General features: G+C 44.1%; 1 protein-coding gene across 1 annotated transcript in view; it reads left to right on the top strand.

Moving 5' to 3' along the window:
- Positions 1-23,420, top strand: part of LOC112983182 (ubiquinol-cytochrome-c reductase complex assembly factor 1) — a 96,951-nt gene that overhangs the window by 66,959 nt on the left and 6,572 nt on the right. Inside the window, exons 10-11 of the mRNA XM_064521298.1 lie at positions 13,611-13,778; positions 15,495-15,619. Coding sequence (XP_064377368.1) covers positions 13,611-13,778; positions 15,495-15,619 — 293 coding nt within the window. The remainder of the gene's footprint in view (positions 1-13,610; positions 13,779-15,494; positions 15,620-23,420) is intronic.

The raw sequence follows: 23,420 nt of genomic DNA, 5'->3' as shown, positions 1-23,420 counted from the left end.
CCTCAGACCTGGGATTGTTGTTCTCATCTTATGATGCCTTTTAGCTCTGCTCTAGCTATAAAATTAGGTTTCTATAAAGGTGGCCAGTACTTGTGCAGCACTCACTGTAGTGAGTATTTATTTTGTATTTAAAATGCACTTCCTCATGCCCTGATACAAATGGTAACACCATGTTGGTCAGGTTGGATATTCTGAGAGCTCATGAAAGAGCTGTGGAGTTATAAATTAAAAAGATCATATTGGAATTGAAACCTTCATGCGAGTATTTATGTGTCTGAATCCTGGAGTGGGAAAGGCACCACCCCGTGTTTGTACAGGCACCAGCAAAGATGATGGGCAGCTGTATTGGGTGATAGCTCCATTTTGCCAACAGCTGCACATCAGTATCCTGAGCAGCTCAGGCTGGACGCTGAAGGGACACAGAATGACTTTGTGGCCATGCACTGGGCCATGTGGCACAGGCGATATAGGGATCTCAGATCAGCAAGAATGTGTTTGCTGGGCATGCCACTGAGCAGGGAGCTAGTGGAGGACATAGGGATGTCTACCTTCCCTGCCATCGCTAGCTGTTAGATTGTTTGCCCTATAGCTGGCAACTAGCGTTCGACCCTGTCCTTCAGCTGAGTGAGTGCGAAGCTGTATCTCCCCTGATTTGGAAGAGCCTTAACATACAAATGGAAAAAAATGAAACAAGGAGCTCATGTGCTGCAGCTGTGTTTAGAAAGAGAATGATTCTGTAGTGCTGTGATCAGGACTCTCAGACGAAAAACTGGGATATTTGTCTTTGCACTGCTCTTTTGGTGAGTTCAGTATTGACACAGATCTCAGTGTGGTAATTAAAACTCAGACTTTTCCCATCTAGTTGCATGTCCTAGTTGTTAGAACAAAACCAAGTTCACTCTTGCTGCTTCCATCTGGCCAGCGAATCTGGATTTATTGTCTGCACAGTGGAACATTTTTATGGAGATGCTTTCCAGAAAAGCTGTAAGTGCGTTTGAGCACCATGATATGTGGTGGGAGATGTGGATTTAAGTGCTGAAAATGAAAAGGGAGAAAAAGCACATCCAGCTTCCCATGTTCCAGGTGAGTGTTCTCCAAGAAGCACATGGTTATGAATGAGAGGTAGCAGACTCCTTTGCATCTGTGCTCAAAGAGGAAGCAGCAGACATATATTGTGAGAAGCCCAGTCGGGGTGTTTGTGTTTGGTGAACTCCAGGAATATCTGTAGTGGGGCACATGGATGAAGCACTGACTAATTTCTGGATCCCAAATGAACTCGAGTATCAGCTAGAGCATAGTTGCCTAGGGACAGTCGCTTGGGAGTGGGATTCAGTACGTATGTTTAGCCAGAAGGGAATTTTCCCCCATCTTTCCCTATTGATTATAGAAGATGTGTAGACAATGCTTCTAGATAAGATCCTAAGTTCCAGCTGGCAAAAACTGGCTGATGTGATTCCCACATCCTGTGTTGGCCATCAGATGGAAGAGTGCCAATTATAGACATTTATCTCTTTGCCAGATGATAGGGACAGGACATCTCATATCTAATTTTAAATGTCTCCACAGTAAACCTGTCACTGACTCTGGGAGCCTGAGCTCCCTCTGCTTATACTCAGTGGACAAACATAAGTACTTTCATGGCACAGTTCATCTGACCTGTTTCAGATGTCTGCTTTAGGGTGAGGTAACTGACTCCCTAACAATCTCTGCCTCTCCTCACTGACACTGAAGAAGGCCAGGCTGACGAGCTTGGCTGGAGACATTTGCATGGTGAGTGCTTTCATGTGTCGAGGTCCATGAGAAATTACTGGAGGGAGAGCAGATCCTTACCAAACACCAGCTGGAGAAAAAGTTGAAATCTCTTTACTGTACCAGAATCAGAAGCAGTGATATATCTGGCAGAAAACACATGTGATGACTTCCTTTAAATTTACAGTCTTTTTAGCTCTTCAGGAAGACAAAAAGAAGGGTGATGTTAATACGCAGCATCCTGGGAAAGCAGCTCCAGAGAAAGGCCCATCATATCTATCTTACAGCCCCTTCCTGTAACTCTGTACATTGATTTTTCTCAAACTTCCTTACATTCTATTTGGTTATTCACCTCACCATTTTAAGTTATGTTTTTCTTCAGGCTGCTCCAACACTTATTTGCACCTATGAAACTTCTGTGCCCATAGCATTATTGTAGTTTTGTACCATATCTATTGTCCGTGGCGGCTAACTCTGCACCTGCTCTCTGCTGGCTTCATTGCAGCACAGCTCTGGCAGGTTAGTTCAGCCTTCTGATTAAATATACATTGTTTTCTGCTCTTTATGTTTGCACAGTCCTGGTAAGAGTCTTCATTCTAACTTTAGCAATTTAAAGACTAAACAGCTAATCTAAATAAATCATCTATCTGCATTTGTAGCTGATGGAGAGTGATAGCCCCTGGAGGATGTGATTTATCCCAGCTGCCCTGGAACTCAGTGTTTGAATGTGCTGGTTCACACTTAGGCATGGCTGTCTCTCTCTATTGACTATTGCCTGGTGATTATTAGAGAGTAGACATTTAGCTTTTAGAGAGCTTGATTTAGCCTGGATAATTTAATCTATGGGGTTTTTGTAACTCGTAGATAAAAGGCTAGCTAATTACATCAACTGTCCAGCCAGTTCTTCATGCTATGCTTTAAAATTTTTCTGGTTAGCATCTGTGGAGTTTAGTAGCTGCAGGGTAAGTGAGATGAATGGGGTGGAGGAGGTCCAGATTGCAGTCTGGGGACTTCTATGTGCCTCCTGTGCAGAATTTTTCTTACACTGCATTGTGTACTGAATGCGTTCCTAACACAGTGTTTTAACTTACCTATTAGTGTCTGCCTGTAGTGTTTCTCCAGAAATAACTCCATAATACTTCTGGGTAACTGGAGTTAACTAATCCCCCAAATATCCACCCCATGCACAGTATTATCATTCACACTCCTGTGTTTGAATGCTCCCTTCCTTGAGGAATTCCCAGGGAGATGCTAAGAGACCATATGAGCTATTGCTGTTGTAGGCTGTGGTATTTAATGATATAAAGTGCTGTGCTAAGATTCCTGCCATGCTTCATACAGATGCTGTGGCCTTGTGGTATCAAAAAAGATGCTGTTTTGGCTTCTCTGCTAGGTGCCGGTGGGGCAAATCCAAGGTTCCCATGAAATGCTGAACAGGAACCAGTAGCTATGGTTCAGGAATGAATGAGTTTCTTCGCCTAGTCCCATTACCTGCTCAGGATATTTGTATTTCATTGTAACTGCCACTGAGAAGCATGTTTGATTTGGAACAGATTTCAAGCAGGAACAAGTTGCAACATCTGCATTTTCACTGTGAGCACAGTGAGGGACAAAACCGGTTAGAGCCTGCTTGGCCAAAGGTGGGAACGTCACGGGAGTGAAGGGGAGGGCAGTGCATGAATCAGTTACAGCGAAAGGGAAGGAGCAGATTGAAGAGCTGATCTCCCTCCCATTGCAAAAGGGATACTTTAAGCACTGAATATCAGGAGTGTGGCTGGTGAGGCTGAGTGAGGGAGCTGGGGAAGGCCAGCTCCTCCCCCAGAGTGGGAGGCTGTACCTGGTGATTAACTCCCAAGCGGAGGAGTGGAAATCATGTTGAATTCTGAAGGAACCTGTTGGGAGGCAGCTCAGGAGAGTAAGAGAAGGTCAGGAAAGACCTGGAATCTGCTAGAGGACTAATCCAGCTAGAGAGGCACTTCTTAGCATCGACAGCTCTGGTAATGTTCAACTACCTAGCAGTAGAAGCAAGGCCCCAGTTCCACCGCAGCTACGGGGGCCAGCAAGGGGTGTCTGGGCCACTGAAGAGCCGTCTAGAGCAGCTGAAGAAGCCATGGTGGAGAGAGCCCACCACTCCGCTCGTGCTCCAGCATAGTGAAACAGCTAGGCTCGCCATAGATGCCTTTCTTGAGCAGGGGGAACGTGGCTACCTGTGTGCCATCGCTGAGGAACGGGAGCTGCCTTTTCTCTCCACCCTGGACATGGAATATATGAACCATCAGAGAAGCCAAAGCTCTCCAGAACCCAGTGCCTTAAAAGACAAAGAGGCCAACTCTGCTGACTTGGACACTGGAGACAAGTCCTCCCTCTACTCTGAGCTAACATCTGGCACCTACTTTCCACTTATGTCTGATGTGCACCCCCCAGAGCTGGAGCTGGGGTGGCCAGGGATGCCATTCTTCACATCTGGACAGACTAAAGCCACTGTGGTTTTCCAAAGAAACAAGGCTAACAGCATTAAGGATTTGCTTCGGTCCCTGATCAGCCGGGCACGGACGGTATGTATAAAGCTGCGTCCCTTGAGTGGGGTCTTGTACCACAGCATCTGTGTCTTGGTGGCTGTTCCCAGGACAGTACCAAGCTGTTGTTGCTGTCTAGACGTCTGGAATGATGTGATTGCTCTTTTTCTGTCAGATCTGTAACTGTTCCTGCTCCTTTCTGTTCTCGTAACTTGTTTCCACCTGGGATTTCATGTCATATGGGCAGTGCCCTTTAAGGCACTCTGCATCTATATTTGCATGTACGCAGAGCATAGTACCAAGGCCCAAAGCAAGTGGCAGGGTGTGCAGCGTTAACGCTTAACTGTCCTAAGCCAGCAAGCGTGCACCATCGGACCTGTTCTGCCCTCCACCAGGGAACTTGCAAGGCCAGGGCTTGTCTTGACCCATGGACGTGATGTTAAGTAGGACAAGAGGATTGCACTGGTGAGCTGCTGTGGGAATACATAGGATCAGAGTAAACTTTGAACATGTGGGACTGCAAGTCCCTGCCTATGGTTTCAAGTAGGTTAGACCACATCACCATATCTTCTAGCCTTGGTGTCTGTTCCTCTCTGAGTTTGAACAAGATGAGCCCATTTTTGCCCCGTCGTGCAGTTTTTTTGCTGGGTGTGGATTGCCAGGTTTCAGATATAATAAAGACTGGACAATGACAATATTTGCCTATCAAGCACAATTCTGATGTGGATATGCTTGCTAAATTATGCTCCTTACTTTTTGTTTCTTTTTGCTTTGCCATTATACTATGTACTAGAGCAGCAGCTCAGACAGCTATATCTCAGATGCATTTGCAGCTTTTATTGCCTTTGTCCTCTTTATGGTTCTTTTCATGTTTTCCACATTCATTTTCTTTTGTGCTATTTCAATAGCAGAGGGATACTGAGTTAACTTTTAGTGCAAAGTTCACTTTTAATCAGTCAGCTCCTAGGCAATTTCTCTTATCACTCTAATAGTTTCTTATTTAACCTGACGGTCACTCCTTAAATCCATTACTACATAGCACAGAAAGCAGGGACCAAAGAACTGTTAAACCTGGATTTCAGCTGTGTCAAGAACACAAGCCATTTCCAGGCAGATCAAACAAAAGCATTATCTTCTATCACTATCTGCAATACTGAGAAACACAGTTATGTTGTCCCCAGCAGAGCAAACCGGGGCCATGCAGCAGCTCAGGTTGCTGTGCAGCTTCATAACATCATTGAACAACCACATATCATTGAAAGTCAGGCATGACAATGAGGTAAATGGATCTCTCTCTCTCTCTCTCTCTCTTTTTTTTTTTTTTTTTTTTTTTTTTTTTTTTTTTAACCAATAGAAGCAACATAAGCTATTGCCCAGTTGTAAGCAGCTATTGCTTAATACCTGAATGCACCTTTGCAGGCAAATATGGGAAGTTTTGTTCAGGAAGTAAGCCACAAAAATCACCTGATTCATCACATCCTAAACAATCTGAAAAGTCCTGTGACACTTGTTGCATCATTTTCAGAAACAGGGATTAAGACATAGTCATGGTCAAATGCACAAAGTAAATGATTCCTGAGGAAATGTCCCCTTGTCACTTAGTGCATGTCCTGGATCTCTGATGATGATTTAATCAGCCTGCATCCTGATTCTTCAAACCACATGAAAAAAAACTTACTGCTTTCTTAGTTCACACGAGGTTATCTGGGCAGTAAGCACTCACAGAGGTGCTTTCTTGTACATTTTGAGCGTTTTCACCCTTTTTTGCTTGGCTTGGGAAAGCACAGAGAATCTTCAACCCTTTATGTTCAAGCTGGGCATTTTCATGCAGCACTTTTGACTGTGTTGTGTAAAATGGAATAATGAGCTTTAAACCATCTTATTGGTTCATTACTGGTGTTTTACTGACTTCTGGTTTAGCAGATCTGGCCAATGCTTCCCATGACTAACTCTATGTATGACAGCAGTTCCAGCTCAGTCACAGCCCCAGTTACACATCTTTAAGTAGTTCTCTGAGTCATTTTGCTCGTCAGAACATCCAAAAGAATATTACTTGTACAGTTTTTAATGTCAAAAGAGAACCAGAGCTAAAAACATCTTTTGTCTGAAGTGGCAGTAGCAACCCGACAGAGAACCACTTGCTTTTCACTTTTGAACTGCAGTTTTTGCAGTGCAATGGCTCCGATGCTTTTTGCACTAGAATTTAAATTATTCCTACGTCCCTCCTATGTGTTTGTTCTCCTATGTGCTTACAGCTAAAATAAAAGGGGGATAGGGTGCTGGTGGGATCTGGGAAAGATATTGAGATCCCAAAATGCTTCTCCTGGGTCCTGTAGACAGGAAGGTGTACATCTTGAGATGTTGTTTGCTGTTTTCTCTTGTACGGTCATACTAAACAACATCAGCTGACATATTTTGCAACAGCGTATTTGTACTGACAAATCATCAAAATGGGTATTTGTTTTATTGGTACCTTTTGCTGGTGTGGTTTGTCTTTCTCCTTTACTGTATTTAACCATCTGTCTTTGAAGATATATTTTCAGATTTGAGCTTTTCTTTTTGCAGACGTAAGAAGATGCAGCATAGCCACACCTTAGCCTTTATTTCTTAATATTATTACAATTTTACTTGTGTTGGATGAGCTCCAAGCTATTTTGAACTGTTCATACTACTTTTGTCCCCCCTCTTGCGCAACTCTGACACTGGCTGCATGTCTGCGTTTACATGCGATGGTAGAAGGGTCTTTGATGGTCCCCAGGGAAGCAATGGTTCGCTTCAAATGGCAACACTACGGTAATGACCAAAACCACACTGCTATTGGCAAATACAGGTAAAACCAGCTGTGCTGGTTAGAAACCAGACAGATGGCAATCCCAATTAGATGCTGGTAAGTGCTGTAATTCCCAAAGTGATGACTGCAGTAATTGCTGAATTGTGAGTTTCCAGAAGTGGATTCAGAAATGTCACGACTTAACCCTACAATGGCAAGGTATGAACTTTTTAGAGCCTGTGGGGCAGCTGTGTCTTTGTGGTGTCCTGGCTGGCAAGATTGGCTGTGGGCTTGGAGGCTGCGATCAACATGGCAAGCTCAGGGTTGATGATCAGGGAGGCACTGAGCCAGCCCCAGCCGTGCAGCTCCCCGCACTGAGGCCAAGGGGCTGAAAGCACTGGACATACTTTGCTCAGGTTTATAAGGCCAGATTGACTTAAATGCCTAAGGCTTTTTAAACATGAGATGAGTTGTCAGGAGCCTGAGTTGGAAATGGTATTTAGTTACTTTACTTCTAGTGCTGTATAAATCTGTTCAAAATTACCTTTGAGATTTTAGACCATGCTTTTGTGACAATGCTGCCTTCTTAGGAGCTTTCAGGGGGAAGACTTCCAGGGTCTCCTGGCTTTGGGCCCAGCTGGGGTTACTGTAAGAGCTGCCTGCTTTGTTTACCAAGAGGAGATGTTGATTTGACTGGCCCTTACAGTTGTCCTGCAGCATACAGTCTTAGTATGAGCAGCCCCCAGCCTGGAGGAGTGTCCTGGCAAGGGTGCCTGCTCCTCCGGCGCATGAGGCCATGGCAGGGCACGTCCTGCCCTCTCACCCCACCACGATGCCCTTTGTTGCAAACCGCAGTTCATGCAAGGCTGCCAGCCTTCCTGCTTCCTTGCCCCAGCAGCAGCTGTGGGTGCTTGCCAGCACCACCAGTAGCAACCCTACCCAAATCCTTCCTTGTGAAAGGATCACATGTGAAGAGGCCGTGAACAGAGCCAGAGCTTGTTCCACCTCACGATGCTAAGCAAAGACCTGCTTTGGAAAACATGAGTCTGACTATCGCACGGGGCTCCACCCATCTTGCACAAGCCAGAGTCCTGCTGCCTGGGGCGCCTGTTCCAGTGCCGACGCCAGAAAGCTACCACAAGGTTGCCAGGAGATGCAGATCTGCCTGGCAGCGAGCTGCGTCACAACCTGGGGCGCGGGGCGCCATGGGTGACTCTGTCGCCTGGACTGCCCTACGCAGCCATGCTCGTGCCCGCTTGGCCTCATCCCTCCCACAGCAAGCACCAGGGACCAGCTGTACCTTTTCTGGACATACAACAGCCCCAAGCACTGCCAAAGCCAGTAAGCACCAGTGTAGACAAGTCCACTGATGTGTTCCTTCTGTGCACACCTGGCATGCATGGCGCAGCTGAGCCCAGAGAGTCTGGGGCTGAAGGAGCTTCATTCTTTCTGAACTCCTTTATCGTATTGACTTTTCAAGTCAAGTTTAGATTGTCTCTAGGGCCAAGTTTGCCCCAGAACTAAGCCTCAGATGAGCCAGGATATTGTGACGCAAGTGTGGCTGAGAGGGATTTGCCTGGGGCCCTGTACAAGGTTTGGGCTTTTTCTTGGTGTTTCCTCATTAGAAGATGGGTAGCCCATAAAAGTCACTTGGTTAAATTGCGTGGTCTTACAGGCCTTGCTCTTTGGCTGAAGGCCGACATAAAAAGACACAGTGAAGTCCTGCTCTTTCTGTGGGTCTCAACAGTACCTAATGTCTGTGGCCCAGCAGCAGAGTTAATTTGGGAAGCCAGCTATGTTTCTCTTGCTGCTTTCAGAGCCCGCCTACCAGGAGCTGACTCTGCTGTCCACGCTGGATGCTGGGATTTCAGGAGGGGACAGTGGTTTGCTAGAGCCTCATATAGCTTCTGGGAGGACAACACTGGCAAGGGCCACAGCTGTTGGGAGTCAAACTCTGATGCCTGTGTTTCCCAGGACTGGGGTCAGAGGGTGGAGGAGAAGGGATTTTGGCCTGGACAGTAGGAATGCTTTTAGTTCTTGCTGAGGGGGAGAGGTATATTGCTTTCTCACAGCTGCCTAGTCTCTTGCTTGGATGCCTGTGAGCACCCCGACCTCTAGGAAGGTGCTCCGCCAAACCTTGCTGTGGTGGGCTGAGGGGGTCTCCTGCAAAAAAGAGAGAACATCCAGGCCCTTGCATGAATGCCAGAGAGGGAAGAGGAGCCTGGGGCCTGCTGGGATGTCCTGCCTCAAAGGCTGGGGACACTGCTGGGTCTTTGTGGGCGTTCAGATGGGCTGAATCTGGGAGATCATGTAGCAGAGACTGCTTTGTGGACTCTGAGGCACTGGGGACCTAGTGGTGAATAGGAGGGACATGTTACCTGGAGACCCTACTTGTATCTGGTAGCCTGCTGCTGCATGGCATGATCCTATCTGTGCTTCTGACATTGTGCAAGTGAGTTCCACATGGGGCAAGTGCTGGCCCATTGCATGGGGTGTAGCAAGAGCACGTAGGAGAGGTGCTGTGCCTGCAACTTCTTCAGCCAGGCAAGCAGGAAGAGATGGTCACGTGCCAGCGTGGTGGCAGGCACAGCTCCTGTGTGAGGTACCCCACAGAGCTGGTCTTCAGGGACAATTCAGATGGAGCCAAGAAACCTTGCCCATCTGCAAAGGGCTAAATCCACAAGGGAACAGGCATCTCAGAGAGGAACCTTTGGGCATTCCTGCCCTCTGCCGCCATGGCCCAGGTGCAGAGGGTCTCTTGGCAGTGTGTGCATACAGGCAGAGCTGAAGCTCAGGGCTGAGAGGAGACAGCGTGCTAGGCAAAGGATGAGGCAAGAGAGCACACTGAGGCTGGCACAGCCCCCTGCTCTGCCCATAGCAAAACATAGAGCAGGAGAGCTATCCCGCTTGCAGGGCCCTTGGGGCCAGCCTGTGGATCCAGAGCAGAGCTATGAGCCTGTCCCCACGTCCCAGGTTCAGCGATCCTCTGAGCTCCTCTTTCCTGCAACTGTTCCAGGTCAGACCCATGAACCTGATTCAGCCAGTGCCTAATTTAAAGTTTGAACCCCTGCACACGTAAGAGTCAATCTCACAGCCATCATCAGCATTTAAATTTTTATTCAAAGAGGAGCAGCTGAGCAGAAGTGGCAGGAGAAATCTCACCCTGCAGAGTCTGTTCCACAGGTGCCTCCGGCCATAGAGAATTGTATTCACGGCCATGCTCTAACACAGGCAGAAAAAGTTTTCAAAAACGGGTTTCCCACCTCCTCACAGGATGCATCATGGGCAGCAGGGACAAGCTCTGTCATGGGTTTTGTGCCCCAGGCATAGTGCAGGGCATGTACATTGTGTAGCAGAGAAATAGGGCCATTGGAGCTTCACTGAAACGTTGGGTCATCTTTATTGGGGCATCCTCTACTAGGTGCATAAACTTGAAAGCAAAGTTATACAAACAACTTACAAGTACCAAACAATTATCTTATTTACTGCTAAGACAACGTAAGGACTGGGACTAACATACCTGATTAGTAGTTCTAGTATTTTTTCAGCTTTTGAAATGAAGCTGGTCTGTCTGTAATTACTTGGTTACTTCACCTTCTTCAGTCTCCCAGCATGTTACCATCTTCCCTGAGATCTCAATAGTAACTGTTAATGGTTTGAGGTCTAGGTTAGCAGACCACTCTGTGAGCACCCCTGAGTGAAGTTTGTGAGGCCTGGCTAACCATCCGGCTCAGCTTTCCTACCTGTTCCTTCCTTCTCCAAGATGCTCCCCCACCCCCAGTACTAACAGTGGTGGCCAACAGATCACAGCTGTTGCTTCCTGATCAAAATAACAGCCTTCTTACAGTTGTCTTTTGGCAGTGTGGAAGAGTGGAACAACTTCTCCAGTCACATCTTAATTTGTTTATGGCTGATCTCCTTTGATCTATTGTCCTGGTTGCGGGTCATTTTGTACTTTGAATTTTCTTGTTCTGGGACAACTTACTAGTACTAGATACTTGCCATGACTTACCTTCCATTTTCTGTATTTTTCTTTCTAGTTTTTGGAGAGTTCATTTAGCCAAGATGGCCTCTTACCTTCCATCCCATATCTCTTCCACAATGGGTTGGATTGCCATTGTCGCCTTCATTCTCATTCTTTAAAGAACTGCTAGTTCTCTTTAACATCTTCATTTTAAACCTTCTCCCTTGGAGACCTTATCTTGCAGTTCTCCAGTTTATTGAGACAGACTTTCTTTAAATATATATTTCTTAATTTTAGTGTTATTTTTTTCTTCACACCCTTAGGATTGTTAACTATCGCTTAATGGTTGCTTTCACCAAGACACTTTAAAATATCTACCTTTTTATGGACAGAGTCAAGTTGAGAAGAGCTCTTCGATTAGTTATTTCATCATCTTTAGTATGAAAAGCTGTCACTACTGCATTCCAAGGGTTTGATAGGCATTTCTGTCCTGCTATGTTTCTTTGCCAAAAGATGACTGGACAGTTAAAGAGTCCTCCTCGCCACAAAAGCCTGAGCTCTGGATAATTCAGCCCATTGCCCATAATAGATTTCATCCGTTTGATCTTTCTGGTGCACTGATGTATGTGCAATCCCCCGTATAATGATGTCTATGTTCTCTTCCACGTTATTTATGAGGCAGATTCTTTCAGCTGTCTGATGTCATTGCAAAGCTGCTTCTATTATCTTTGAAAGGTCATGGCAGTTGGGGAGAGGGAGGGATGTTACTCATAACAGAAAAAGGCAAATATCACACCCATCTTCAGGAAGGGCAAGAAGGAGAGACTGAGGAGCTACAGGCCAGTCAGCCTCACCTCAGTAAGCTATATCCAGGCACATGAAGAATAAAAAGATGACTGTGAAAGCCAGCATGGAATTATGAATGGCAAATTGTGCCTGTCCAACCTAAGTGCCTTTGTGATGAGATGACTGGCTGCATGGATGAGGGGAGAGCAGTGGACATTGTTTACCTTTCTTCAGCGAGGACTTTGACTTGGTCTCCCATAGTCTTCTTATAGTCAGATTGGTAAGATACAGTTTGGATAGGTAGACTACAAGGTGGGTGTAAAAATTGACTAGATCACTGGATTAAAAAGTGTGGTGATCAGAGGTTCAAAGTTCAACTAGTGGTGTCCCCCAGGGGTCAATACTCATGCCAATACTCTTTAACATCTTTATTAATGACCTGGATGATGAGATGGAGTGCAGCCTGAGCAAGTTTTGGCAATACCAAATTGTGAACAGTCAATAATTTCAGCAAAGACAAATGCACAGTCCTGCCCTGGAAGGGAATAACCCCATGCAGCAGGACACACTGGGGGCAACTGTCTAGAAAGCAGCTTTGTGGAAGGGGTCCTGATGGACAAGTTAGATAGAATCAGCCATGTGCTCATGTGGAAAGGAAGGTCGTCCACACTCTGGGCTGTACTGGCAAGAGTGCAGCCAGCAGGGAAGGGGAAGGGATCCTTCCCCTCCATTCAGCTCTGGTGGAAAACCCATCAGCAATGGGGTCCAGTTTGGGCTCCCCAGTATATGACAGACACTGACATACTGGAGTGACTCCAGTGGATGCCACTGAGACCGTCACAGCCTATCATATGGAGCATAGGATAGGAAGAGGCCAAGAGACCTGTTCCTTCAGGCTGGAGAAGGGGAGATCTCATTGCTGTCTTCAGACACCTAATGGGAGTTTATAGAGGAGATGTAGCTAGAATCTTCTCAGAGGTGCAGAGCAAGTGGATTAGGGTCAATGGACACAAGTTGGAACCAGAGAAATACTGATTACATATTAAGAAATTGTTTTTCATGATGAGGGTGGTCAGACACTAGAGCAGGGACCCAGACAGGCTGTGAAAATCTCCATCCTTCGATATATTCAAAACTCAACTGGAGAAGGCACTGAGCAGCCTCGTATAACTTTGAAGTTGGATATAACCGTGACATTGGCCCTGCTCTGAGCAGGTGGATATGGGGGAGCCAGGTGACCTCCAGAGGTCCCTTACTGCCTGTGTCATTCAATGATTAAGTGTAGTTTCCTCTACGGTGTAATCTTGGAACAAGGACAGGTACATACTAGATTGAAATACCTCCTCCCTTACCTGACAGTGTGTGCTTCCTGAAGAAATGATACCCCTTTATATTAATATGCCAGTCATCCATGGAGTCACTCTTATACCAATTGAATCTTGATTTTGGTCAGTCTCAGGGTTTCCTGTTTGTATTTTATATAATTGCTTAAGACAATACATAGTTGTTGAACCAATGATTTTGAGAGTCTGCACACATGCATTACCTTTTCTGCTATTTCTTTCTGTGAACGACAGATTGATGAGACAGGAGATGGCAGGGTGGGGAATATCTTCATAGTTATTAAGAGTGATTTCATCTACCATGGTGGGGTAAGGACTATGAAACACAATGGTCCAGATGCAATCACCACTATTGGCTGTACTTGCCCTGAAATTCTGGAGGTTTGAAGACTTAATTCACAGTCTGTAGCACAGTCCACTTGGTCATGTGATTTTAACAGTCTTTTTTCCATCCACCCCCCTACCCCTTTTCTCCTGGCTAGGTGATAGCAATTGTGATGGATCTGTTTACAGACATGGAAATACTGTGTGACCTGCTGGAAGCCTCAAGCAAACGGCATGTCCCTGTGTACCTGATCCTGGATGAAGAATACTTGAAGCATTTTGTGGAAATGTGCAATAAAATGGCTCTGACTCAAGACAACTTCCCAGTAAGTTTTCAGTCACACTTTGGATGTAATAACTAAGTCTTGGAATTGGTTAAAAAAAAACAATGCTGCTCCCCTCAGCCTGGTCCCTAGGACCACCTCCCCCACCTTGTCCCACTGTCCTAGGCTAAGAGAGCATGGCTGTTTGGTCTAGGAAGTCAAGCTCTGTTTCTAAACACAGAGGAGGGAGAAGAGCCCTTCCAGTCCTGCATCCTGGTGTTTTGTGGTCCTCATGTGGCAAATAACATGTTCTGGGATGCAAGAAGGTAATGAGTGAGGATAGCAGTGCAAAGGTTGTGAAGCTTCAGCTCTGTCCCTGCTAAAAGTTTACGTGAACTGTAGAGAAGACTGGACAAGTACTTGGAGAAGAGGTCCAGGTGGGATTACCACTGAGACAAACCACAAGAGGTTCAGGAAGTTCCTTGAGCAGAAAATAGAGGCTGCAACAATATTAGGACGCAGCATCGTAAATTACTGCCCTCTTCCTACTCTTCCCTAGATGCCACTCACCACTGCTAGAGATAGACTGTTGGGTTTGATGGACTGGATGAGATTTGCTGCTTCTGTGAAGCCTTGGTACAAGCAGTGGTGCTCATTGCACAGGCAGGGAGACTTCCTCAGAGTGATGTAGAAGTCAAGCTTTTTCTGCCCTGCTGCAATGAGCTCCCCAGCAGATGTTGGGCTGTTTCCAGGAAGTCCACCTACCACCTGCAAGGACTGTGATGGAAGAGGAAGGCTGGCCAGAGTGGAGCTGAGCTCTGCCTGCAGCAGGGTGACCACCTCCTGCTCCTCACACCTGAGGCACAGCTTCTGCACTGTGCACCCCATGTGAGGCCAGAGACTGCATGAGCTAGCCCTTGGCTGAATATAGATGGCCCTGTCACCACACACATTCATGCTCCTTGGGAGGAGGGGGAGGAGGAGAACCCTTGCAGACAAATCACAACTACTCGTGTTTGTCTTTTGCCTGCATCCTGGCATCAGCTGTTGAAAAATGCTGTAGCTGGCCAGACTGAAATCTCCTGTGCGGTGAAGGGAAGGCCTGCCCAAGCGTGCACTGGCCACCGGCGGGCACCCTTTCTGCAGAGGAACAAAACAGTACCAGCCATGTGCTTGCAGACCATCCTGACTGTCACAGCACACTGCTGCTGTTCTTCATCTTTTGATGAGCTGGTGCTAAGCAGGGCAGGTGACCGGGAACTGGCCTCAAGGTGCAGTATGGGATGATCTAGCATGCCAGTGTAGATGCAGCCTTAGGGACATTTATTTACATACTAGATGTTTTGTTTAGTGCTGCATCATATAGACCAGTCCAATAACTGTATCCAGTGACTCTGTTCTCCTCTTCTGCTCGCCCCAGCCAAGGTGCAAATAATGCCTCATCTTATGAAATGCTCCTGACAGATACTGAGAGCCTCATTATATAGTCTTATGCATTTTAGAAATGATCTACAACATTGGGATTCCTCAAATTTTTTTAAAACAACATTTGCACCTAAGTGCAACCTGTCAATATTTGCGGGTATTTTTTATCTTACAGAAGCACATTGTGACAAAATATTTTGGTATGCAAAAGCCAGAAAATACTTCATGCCTTTCTGCATCCTACTTTCAGAAGTAGAGTTCCAGCTTGAGATAATCCATCATTGATACGTAAGGAAATATTCCAGTTTAGTTCAGTTCATAGCCTCTTACCAGCTCTCTCTTCTTTGGTTTCAGAACATGCGCCTAAGATGTCTGAGTGGAGACACATACTACAGCAAAGCAGGCAAGAAATTTGCAGGCCGAGTTCTGGAGAAGTTTACCCTGATTGATTGTGACCAAGTTCTTGCTGGTACATACAGGTGAGAAAAAGCAGCAATTACTGCAACAAAGACTGGTGACACCATGAAAATATTCAGTGTCAAAATACTTGTTTAAACCCACAAAATAACGTAGCTCTTGTTCTTTATCTCTCTGATAAGGATACACTGCTCTCCCTCTTCATTTCACCCTAATATATGTCATTTTCATTTTGGTGATTTACCTTCCACCCCATCCTCTTGCTTTTATCTTGCTGCTTAACTTTCAGATATCATTAACTGCGTGTCTACCAACACTAACACTTCCTGGACCCATCTGTCTACGAGTATCGCTTCCTTATTAGAAGTGTAAAATATGCCCTGCCAGGTCAGATGATGCTCCACCTAGCCTAGGTTCTGTCTCCAGCAGTGACAGTAGGAGATGCTATTTAGGGAAAGCAGCTAACCTGGCTACTATCTGCAGTCCATTCCCCTTGTTCTGATAGCATGCACAACCATTGCATTAGGGATGTGAGAGAGTACATCCCTACCTATTCTCTTTAATATCTGTTTTGAATCTATTGTTCATGAATTTGCCCAGACTCATTGTCTGTTTTAAAACCAGTCTTCTACTTGTTTGAGTGAATGTCCCTAGTTCTATTGCTGCAGATTGTTAATACCTGTTCTAAATCACTGCCTTCATGAGTTTGCAAACTTTCATCATATTCCCTTTCCCTCACCTTTTCTTCTCCAAAGTGAAGACCTTGGCCTTTTCAGTCTCTGTTCATAAGGCAGCTGCTCCATCCCTCAATCATTTTAATTGTCTTTCTCTGTATCCTCTTCAACCCCACTATGTTGTTCTCAAGATGCAGAGACCAGAAGCACATGCAGCCCCCAAGATATGGATGCACCAAGAGGGTCAAAATAATGCTTTCTGCTTTGTTATTATCACCCTTCCTGATGGTGGCCAGTGTTTCATTGTCTTTTTTGGCTGCCATTGTGCACTTACCTGATGATTTCAGAGAACTGCCAGCAATGACTCCAAGATCTTCCCTGAGCTGTAACTACCAATTCTGAGTTCAGCATCATATAGGCTTGGTACAGATCATTTTTCCCTGCAGTTACTCCATGTTTACCTATGCTGAAGTTCATCTGCCACCTATTTATCCACTAACTCCATTCTCTGAGGTCCTTCTGGAGTTCCCTACTTTCAGGGAGGTATTTGACTACCTGAAGAAGTTTAGGATCATCTGCAAACTTTGGGATTTCCCTCTACCGCCCTGAGCTTGAGGTCATTGATGAGCATGTTGAGTAAGACCAGTACCAGCACCAATCCCTCGGACCTCACTGCTGACTCTTATTCATGCTGAAAAGTGACCATTAAGCCCTTCCCTTTGCATCCCATGCTTTAACTAGCTCTCAGTCCACAACAGGACCTTTCCTCCAGTCCCATGGCAACTTAGCTTTTTAATAGACATTGCTGGAAAACCTCATCAAAGGCTTTTTGAAAAAACAAAAATGTATACACTTTATCTGTGAACAAAGCTGTGAGAGGTCCATGAGGAAGGGCTTGCCCTCACAGTAGCCTTCTTGACCCTTTTCCAACAGGCTGCATTTGTCCATGCCTTCAGTGATCTTGTTCTTCACAGCAGACTGACATATCCCAGGATGGAGATCAGACCCTCTGGTGCATGGATCTCAGGATCCCCTCCAGAGCACTAGCTGTAGATGGGATCATGATGGCAACCTCCCAGTCCTCAGTGCAGCAGCTCTTTGCAGAGACCCCAAAAGAATACATCAGCATGAGACACTTTCCAGTGTCATCAGCAGTAACAACTGAAGCAAAAAAGTCATTGAGTTTCTCTGTTATGGACTTATCACTGAGTGCCCCTTTTAACCCATGGGTCTCGAATGGGCCTACCAATTCTTTGACTGGCAGTACAGCATTTTGAACAACCTCCAAGCTGCTTGTAATCATCCTGGGTTTTTGGATTGCTTCTTTTAGGTGCTTTTTGACTAATTGCTTCATTTTTACATAGTTTCCTTTCTTGAAGTTGAATATCCATATGCTGTATTTATTTAGATTGCTGTCTTCCACTACAGAGTTAAAATTAATTGTGTTGTCAGCATTATTACAAAGTGGCTCTTCCATTTCTACCTCTTGAACTGGGTTTTGTGCTTCATTCCAGACCACATCCTGAATAGCATCTTTTCTTGTGGGTCAAACAATTTAGATTTCTTATTCTGGGAAGCAATTATTTATTGCTTCCAAAAATTTTCTCTCCACAAGTCATCCTAGTTGAGCATTAAGTTAGTCTGTATAAGACTGGATGAAATCTTCCACTATTACTATCTGTCCTAATTTTGCAATTTCTCTAATCTCACCTAAGATTGTCTGATCACTGTCATTGTTCTGATCAGAGGCTCAGGAGTACAGTCCTTGTACTATATTTTTATTATTAGAGTCCAGGATTTCCATCTGTAGGTCTATCCTACCATATGTCCATGTTGTTGCACATCATATTATCCTTCGCATTCAGTGCAACTGCCCTAACAGTACAAACTATTCCATTATTTCTGTAACACTGGTAGCCTGGCAATACTGTATACTTTAGATTTTCCACCTTCCACCAGGTCTCCTTGATTACTGTTCTCTCTCTCTCTCCTTTCTATTTCCCACCCAGCGCTTGCCAGACCCTCAGACCACCAGTGTCTCAACCTGTGCTGCGGCTCCAAGCTGCACCTTCTCCTCTGCTCTAACTTCATCATCTCTGAGTGTGGAGGTCCACCTGATCAAACTCTAGCAGTATAAAACTGAAGTGCCTGGCCTCAACTGGTTATGTAGGGTCTCTGTATAATCAATGTGGAGAGCAGTGTCTTTGAAGGCAATTTAGTCCATCCTAAGACAAGTGTCTAAAGACAGTGGGGTGAATGAATCACTGCCTGGAAATACCTATCCATCTCTCTTGACTGTAAGGGGATATTAGATAATTGAGACCGCTAATTCTGGGATGGCTAAAACTGAGCATGTGTCTGCTGGATTGAACTCCACAGCTGGAGGAACATCTGGTGCTCTTCTTTCCCTGTAACCAGTGTCAGAGTATTGTCTGAAACAGAGATTTGGTTCTCTGGGTCAGTTCCTCCCTCTGCTTTTTTGGAGCAGTGATTTGGGCCTCTCATGAGCGCTTTTTCTAGATCTGTGTTGCTGAAATTTCTCAAGTTCTGTAAGATAATTATCAGGTGAAAATGGCCATAAATCTGGTTCTTTGCCCTCCCAGTAAGCACTTTATGTTCTGGACTATAAGAACCAGTTTCTATGGAATTTTGCTCAATAGTGGACAGGAAAGTTTCTGCAGGAGAAATCTGGGGAGTGTCCTACTAGGTATACCGTAGCTTGCTAGTATACCCAGTACCGTAAATAATTAGATTACTCTCCCTGAAGGTGAGAAAGCTAGATTGAAAGGATGAGAATAGTTATTGAGCAAAGCTAAAGATTATTTATCCAGTATTCTGGGATATGATACAGGACAGAGTGTGAAAACAAAGCATTGTTCTTATCCAGTAGCAGGTTTTACAGTTCAGCAATCTTGTGCACAAAGATCAGAGGTTTCAGGACCTCTGGGGCTGTGTGTTCTATATGCTTCTTTATACTCAATTTCCCTTAAAAGACTTTTCTTCCACCTGTTTAATTGTTTTTTGGTTGTTCTATTTTTGGCCTCCACAATACCCTCTGGCAATGGATTATGCAGTTTAATCTATGCTTTGTGTGAAGAAGTGATCCGCTGTATTTACACTAAGCCTATTGCTGGATAATTATATTTGATGTCCCCAAACTCCCATAACCTGGGAAGAGTAAATCATTGTTCCCTACTTACTTTCTTGACTGCACCCATGATTTCACCTGCTTTCTTTATAATCCCTCATATGAATCATCTTTTCTCCAGCTGAAGTATCCTGGGCTGTTCAGTCATTTCCCATACAGGAGAACTTCTAGACCTTTAATCATTATCTCTATCTTTTGTGAGAGGTGTTGACCAGAACTGCATGAACTATATGCACTACATGCACTATACTTCAGCATAATGCTAAAATGATGACTTCTGTCTTCTTCTCTGTCCACCTTCTGGCAGCTCCTAATCTGTCTGCTTTTTTGACTAGTGCTAAACATTGAAATGATTCTTTTGTTGAACTATCCAGGGCAACCCTGACCTCTCAATGTGATCTGAGAGCTCATCGTTGTTTCAGAGACTATTAGGGCTTTTGCATCAGTTTGCATTTATTGACATTGAATTTTGTCTGTCATTTTGTCTCTCATTCACCCTGTACTATAAGATCCTCTTGCAACTTATTAACCAGTATTCTTTTGACCACCCAAGATAGTTTTGTCATGTATGATCTCTGACACTGACTGTTTCTACCATTTTCCAGGTCTTTTCTGAATATGTTGAACTGCAAAGATCCCAACATAAAACTTGTGGGATTACAGTGGATAAATTAAAACTATTACTAACATTTGTCTCCCATCTTTAATAAATTATTATTCTTTGGGAAGCCCTTCCTTTATACTCCATAATCACTTCTTTCAGAGCCCTTGGTGAATGACCTTGTCAAAAATCTGTTTGAAAACCCAAGTATCCAACATCAAACATCATAGGTATCTTTGTGTTTGCTGTCTCCTTCAAAGAACTGCAACAGGCTTTTGAGGCATGGACTCCTTCCACAAAAATATGCTGAGTCTTCAACATTATGATTATAGTTATTTATGCATCTAATCATTTTACTCTCTATTTGCTTCTACCAGTTTGTTCAGTATGGAAATAAGACTGGCTGGTTTGTAGTTTTCCAGGAGCTCTTTAAAAGGGTTCACATTTACTACTTTCCATTCCTCTGCTGCTATGTCCAGTTTTAAATGATAGGTTATTCACTGGTTAATAATTGGAAAATTGCTGACTTCCACTTCTTGAAGGCTGTTTACTTTAATATTTTCCTTTACTGTACCTTTTAACTATGGTCACTTTTTGGATGCTTTTAAATGTCTTTATTTTGATAGGTACATTTGGTCTGAGCCTCTAATATAGCACCTTTAAACAATCTTCATGCTGCCTCAAGGATTTAACCTTTTTGGCTACTCTTTTCAATTTTTTTTAATAGCATTCCTCACTTTCTCTTTTAAGTTAAATATTACTGTTGTGGATTATTTTGCTTCTTAAAGAATATTTGATATGAGTACATCATGGTGATTTTTGCCGAGTGGCCTTTATAAAGAATCTTTCTGAACTGGTAATAGTATTTCTCCTTTTGTTGGTTTTCTGGTTAGTTTCTCAAAAAAGCAGTCATTTATAAAGTCTCGAATGTAGTTGCTGCCGCTCTCCTAGTCAAGGCCCCTATTCTACATGGATATAACTGAATCTCCCTTTATTCCTCTGCTTTCTGCCTTCATAGCCTCTCAGCTCCTCCTTAGCATGTCATATTTCGAATCGGTACTCTGTTCAGAAGGTTCACAGTATAGTCCTAATACTATGTGTCCCCTATTTGTGCGTGGAGTTTCAATCCACAGGGAACATGATGATATATCATTTACGTTATTTGACTTATTTTTCTTTAATGTGTTGTGCCACTGCTCCAGCAACACAACCCCTATTTGTCCTTTCTGTATAATTACTCTTCTGCCCAGTAAGTTTCCGAGATGCCTTCTGTGTCAAAGTCATCATTTCAGCACAGGTATTTCATAACATCTATTTGCTTTTTTAGCTCAGACTTGTACAGATGCATGTAAACATTTGCATTTGATCTGGTTGCTCACAACTGAACCTTTCTAAACACAACTCTATTTGTTTGGATGCTTTTCATTGTTTCTAATTTATTACTCAAGTTTTATTGATTTTCTTCCTGTCCTTATGTCAGAATACACAGTTTTCATGTTTTTATTCCTAAGGTAGAGTGAGCCATCTTAAACTCTGTGGTGTTCTGCACATGACAAGTTTCCTCCAGACTCTAATTTAACCCCCCCCCCTACATCTTTTGCATTATAATGTGCAGCAGCCAGATTTAATTTAGGTTAAGATGGAATCCAGCTTTTTTGTATAGATTATATCCCTGTAGTTTTCTGGTTCCTAGTAAGTCCACCGTCCTTTCCCTAACACAGTTTCCTTAACCATGTACTGAAATGTCCTTTCTTACTTCTCTGTCCCATTCTAAACATGGTAGACAGAGCATTTCATTAAGGCTACCAAGAAGATCCTGGTCTTTTTTAACCTTCTACTTAGGTGCTTTTATTTTACTCCCAAGACCTATCTTATCTCTCTTGGAGTTAATGGGACCTATATAGACATTGACCAGTGTCTTCTCTGTAGTGCTCCCCAGATTAGATCTGAACATCTCTGCTATCCTTCATCCCAGCAAGCCGCTCACCCTTCACTCTTTGCTGGCATCCTGCCTGAGCATTGAATCACCCAGGACTGTATCTGTGTCCTGTCTGCCATGGGCATGACGCAATTTAGCATCTTCCCTATGGCATGGTTTTTATGTCTTGGGGGTGGTAACCGTGCTGACCCTCGGTCATGTCTTTTCCAGACTCAACATCGCCTTTTCCTCAGAGGATACCTCCTAAGCCTCTAATGAATTTCTTTGCTTGCTTGTGAAGTCTCCACTTGGTCAAACTCTTCCTTAGCATTTGTTGCCCTAAACTGACACTGTGCTCCATCTGAGCTACAGTCCAGTGAAAGGATTACACAGATTTCATAGACCATAATGCAGTTCATACACGGGATGATTGCATCCTGGGATGATTGCTTTTTTCCCAGCACTGTGACACTGCAGACATACTCTGTGCTGCAGACTGTTTTCCTTAAGACATACTCTAACCCCTGATCTTCTGCAGAGCTGCCACCTGGTCATTCTCCACCCTGTATTTGCGCACCTCATCATGCCTGCCTAAACACATTTACCTGGAATATTTCCCTACTGAACAGCATCTGATTTTTTCAGAATCTTTTTCAAATTCAGTCTAAATTTTAGATTGTGCAGTCCCTCTCCATTTGATACGATTTGCCAGTTTAATAAGTATGCGCTCTTCCATCCTTTAGGATTCCAGTGAAAATACTGGACACCATCAGAGCCAAGATGCTAAATCCCTCTAGAGTTTCAATGCATCCTTCTGTGCTGACAGTGAACCCAGATATCTAGTCTCTCTAAAGCCTCTCTTGCAGGAGGTGATTTTCCTGCTTAGTTCTTCACTATTCAGGTATTCAGTAAGTGCCTTTTAATTCTTCAGCTGTAACAAAAAGACTCTTTTCTCTTCAAACACATGCTCAAATCATGCCTGAAATCTCTCGCTATTTCTCTAGCCCACAGATTTTCCCTTCTATGCTGCACATACATGCAGCAAGAGAAGTGTACCTATTGACATTTTCATATTGAGCCCTACATGTTGATGATGTTTTTCTCTATGTAGACATTTTCCTTGCTATATTTGTAAAAGCTCTTTTTATTTTCCAAAATACTCTTGGCAAGGTGAAGTCATCTGGATGTATTACTGCCCATTTGGATGAATCAGGCATATTTTTGGAGGATTTTCTAAATCTGTCAACCAAGCTCAGTGATTTATCTTAAATAGCTACAGGTCAATTAGTTTAGACTCCTCAACTTTTCTGTCTTTATTGACTAAATATTTCCCTTTGTTTTCCTTCTTTACCATTATGTTTCCTTTTAACCAAGAAAAGGAGAAAACAGGGATAATTGAGAAAACCAGACAAAGGAATAGTCTAAAATACTAAATATAATCATATCTAGTTATTTAGTATCATTCTAGACACCAGAAGAAATGGTATGTTTCTTCAGGTGCTATTTTAAGGTAATAGAGTGA

Source organism: Dromaius novaehollandiae, chromosome 16, assembly GCF_036370855.1.
Source record: "Dromaius novaehollandiae isolate bDroNov1 chromosome 16, bDroNov1.hap1, whole genome shotgun sequence".
Lineage (NCBI taxonomy): Eukaryota > Metazoa > Chordata > Aves > Casuariiformes > Dromaiidae > Dromaius > Dromaius novaehollandiae.
This window is presented reverse-complemented; position numbering and strand designations above follow the sequence as displayed.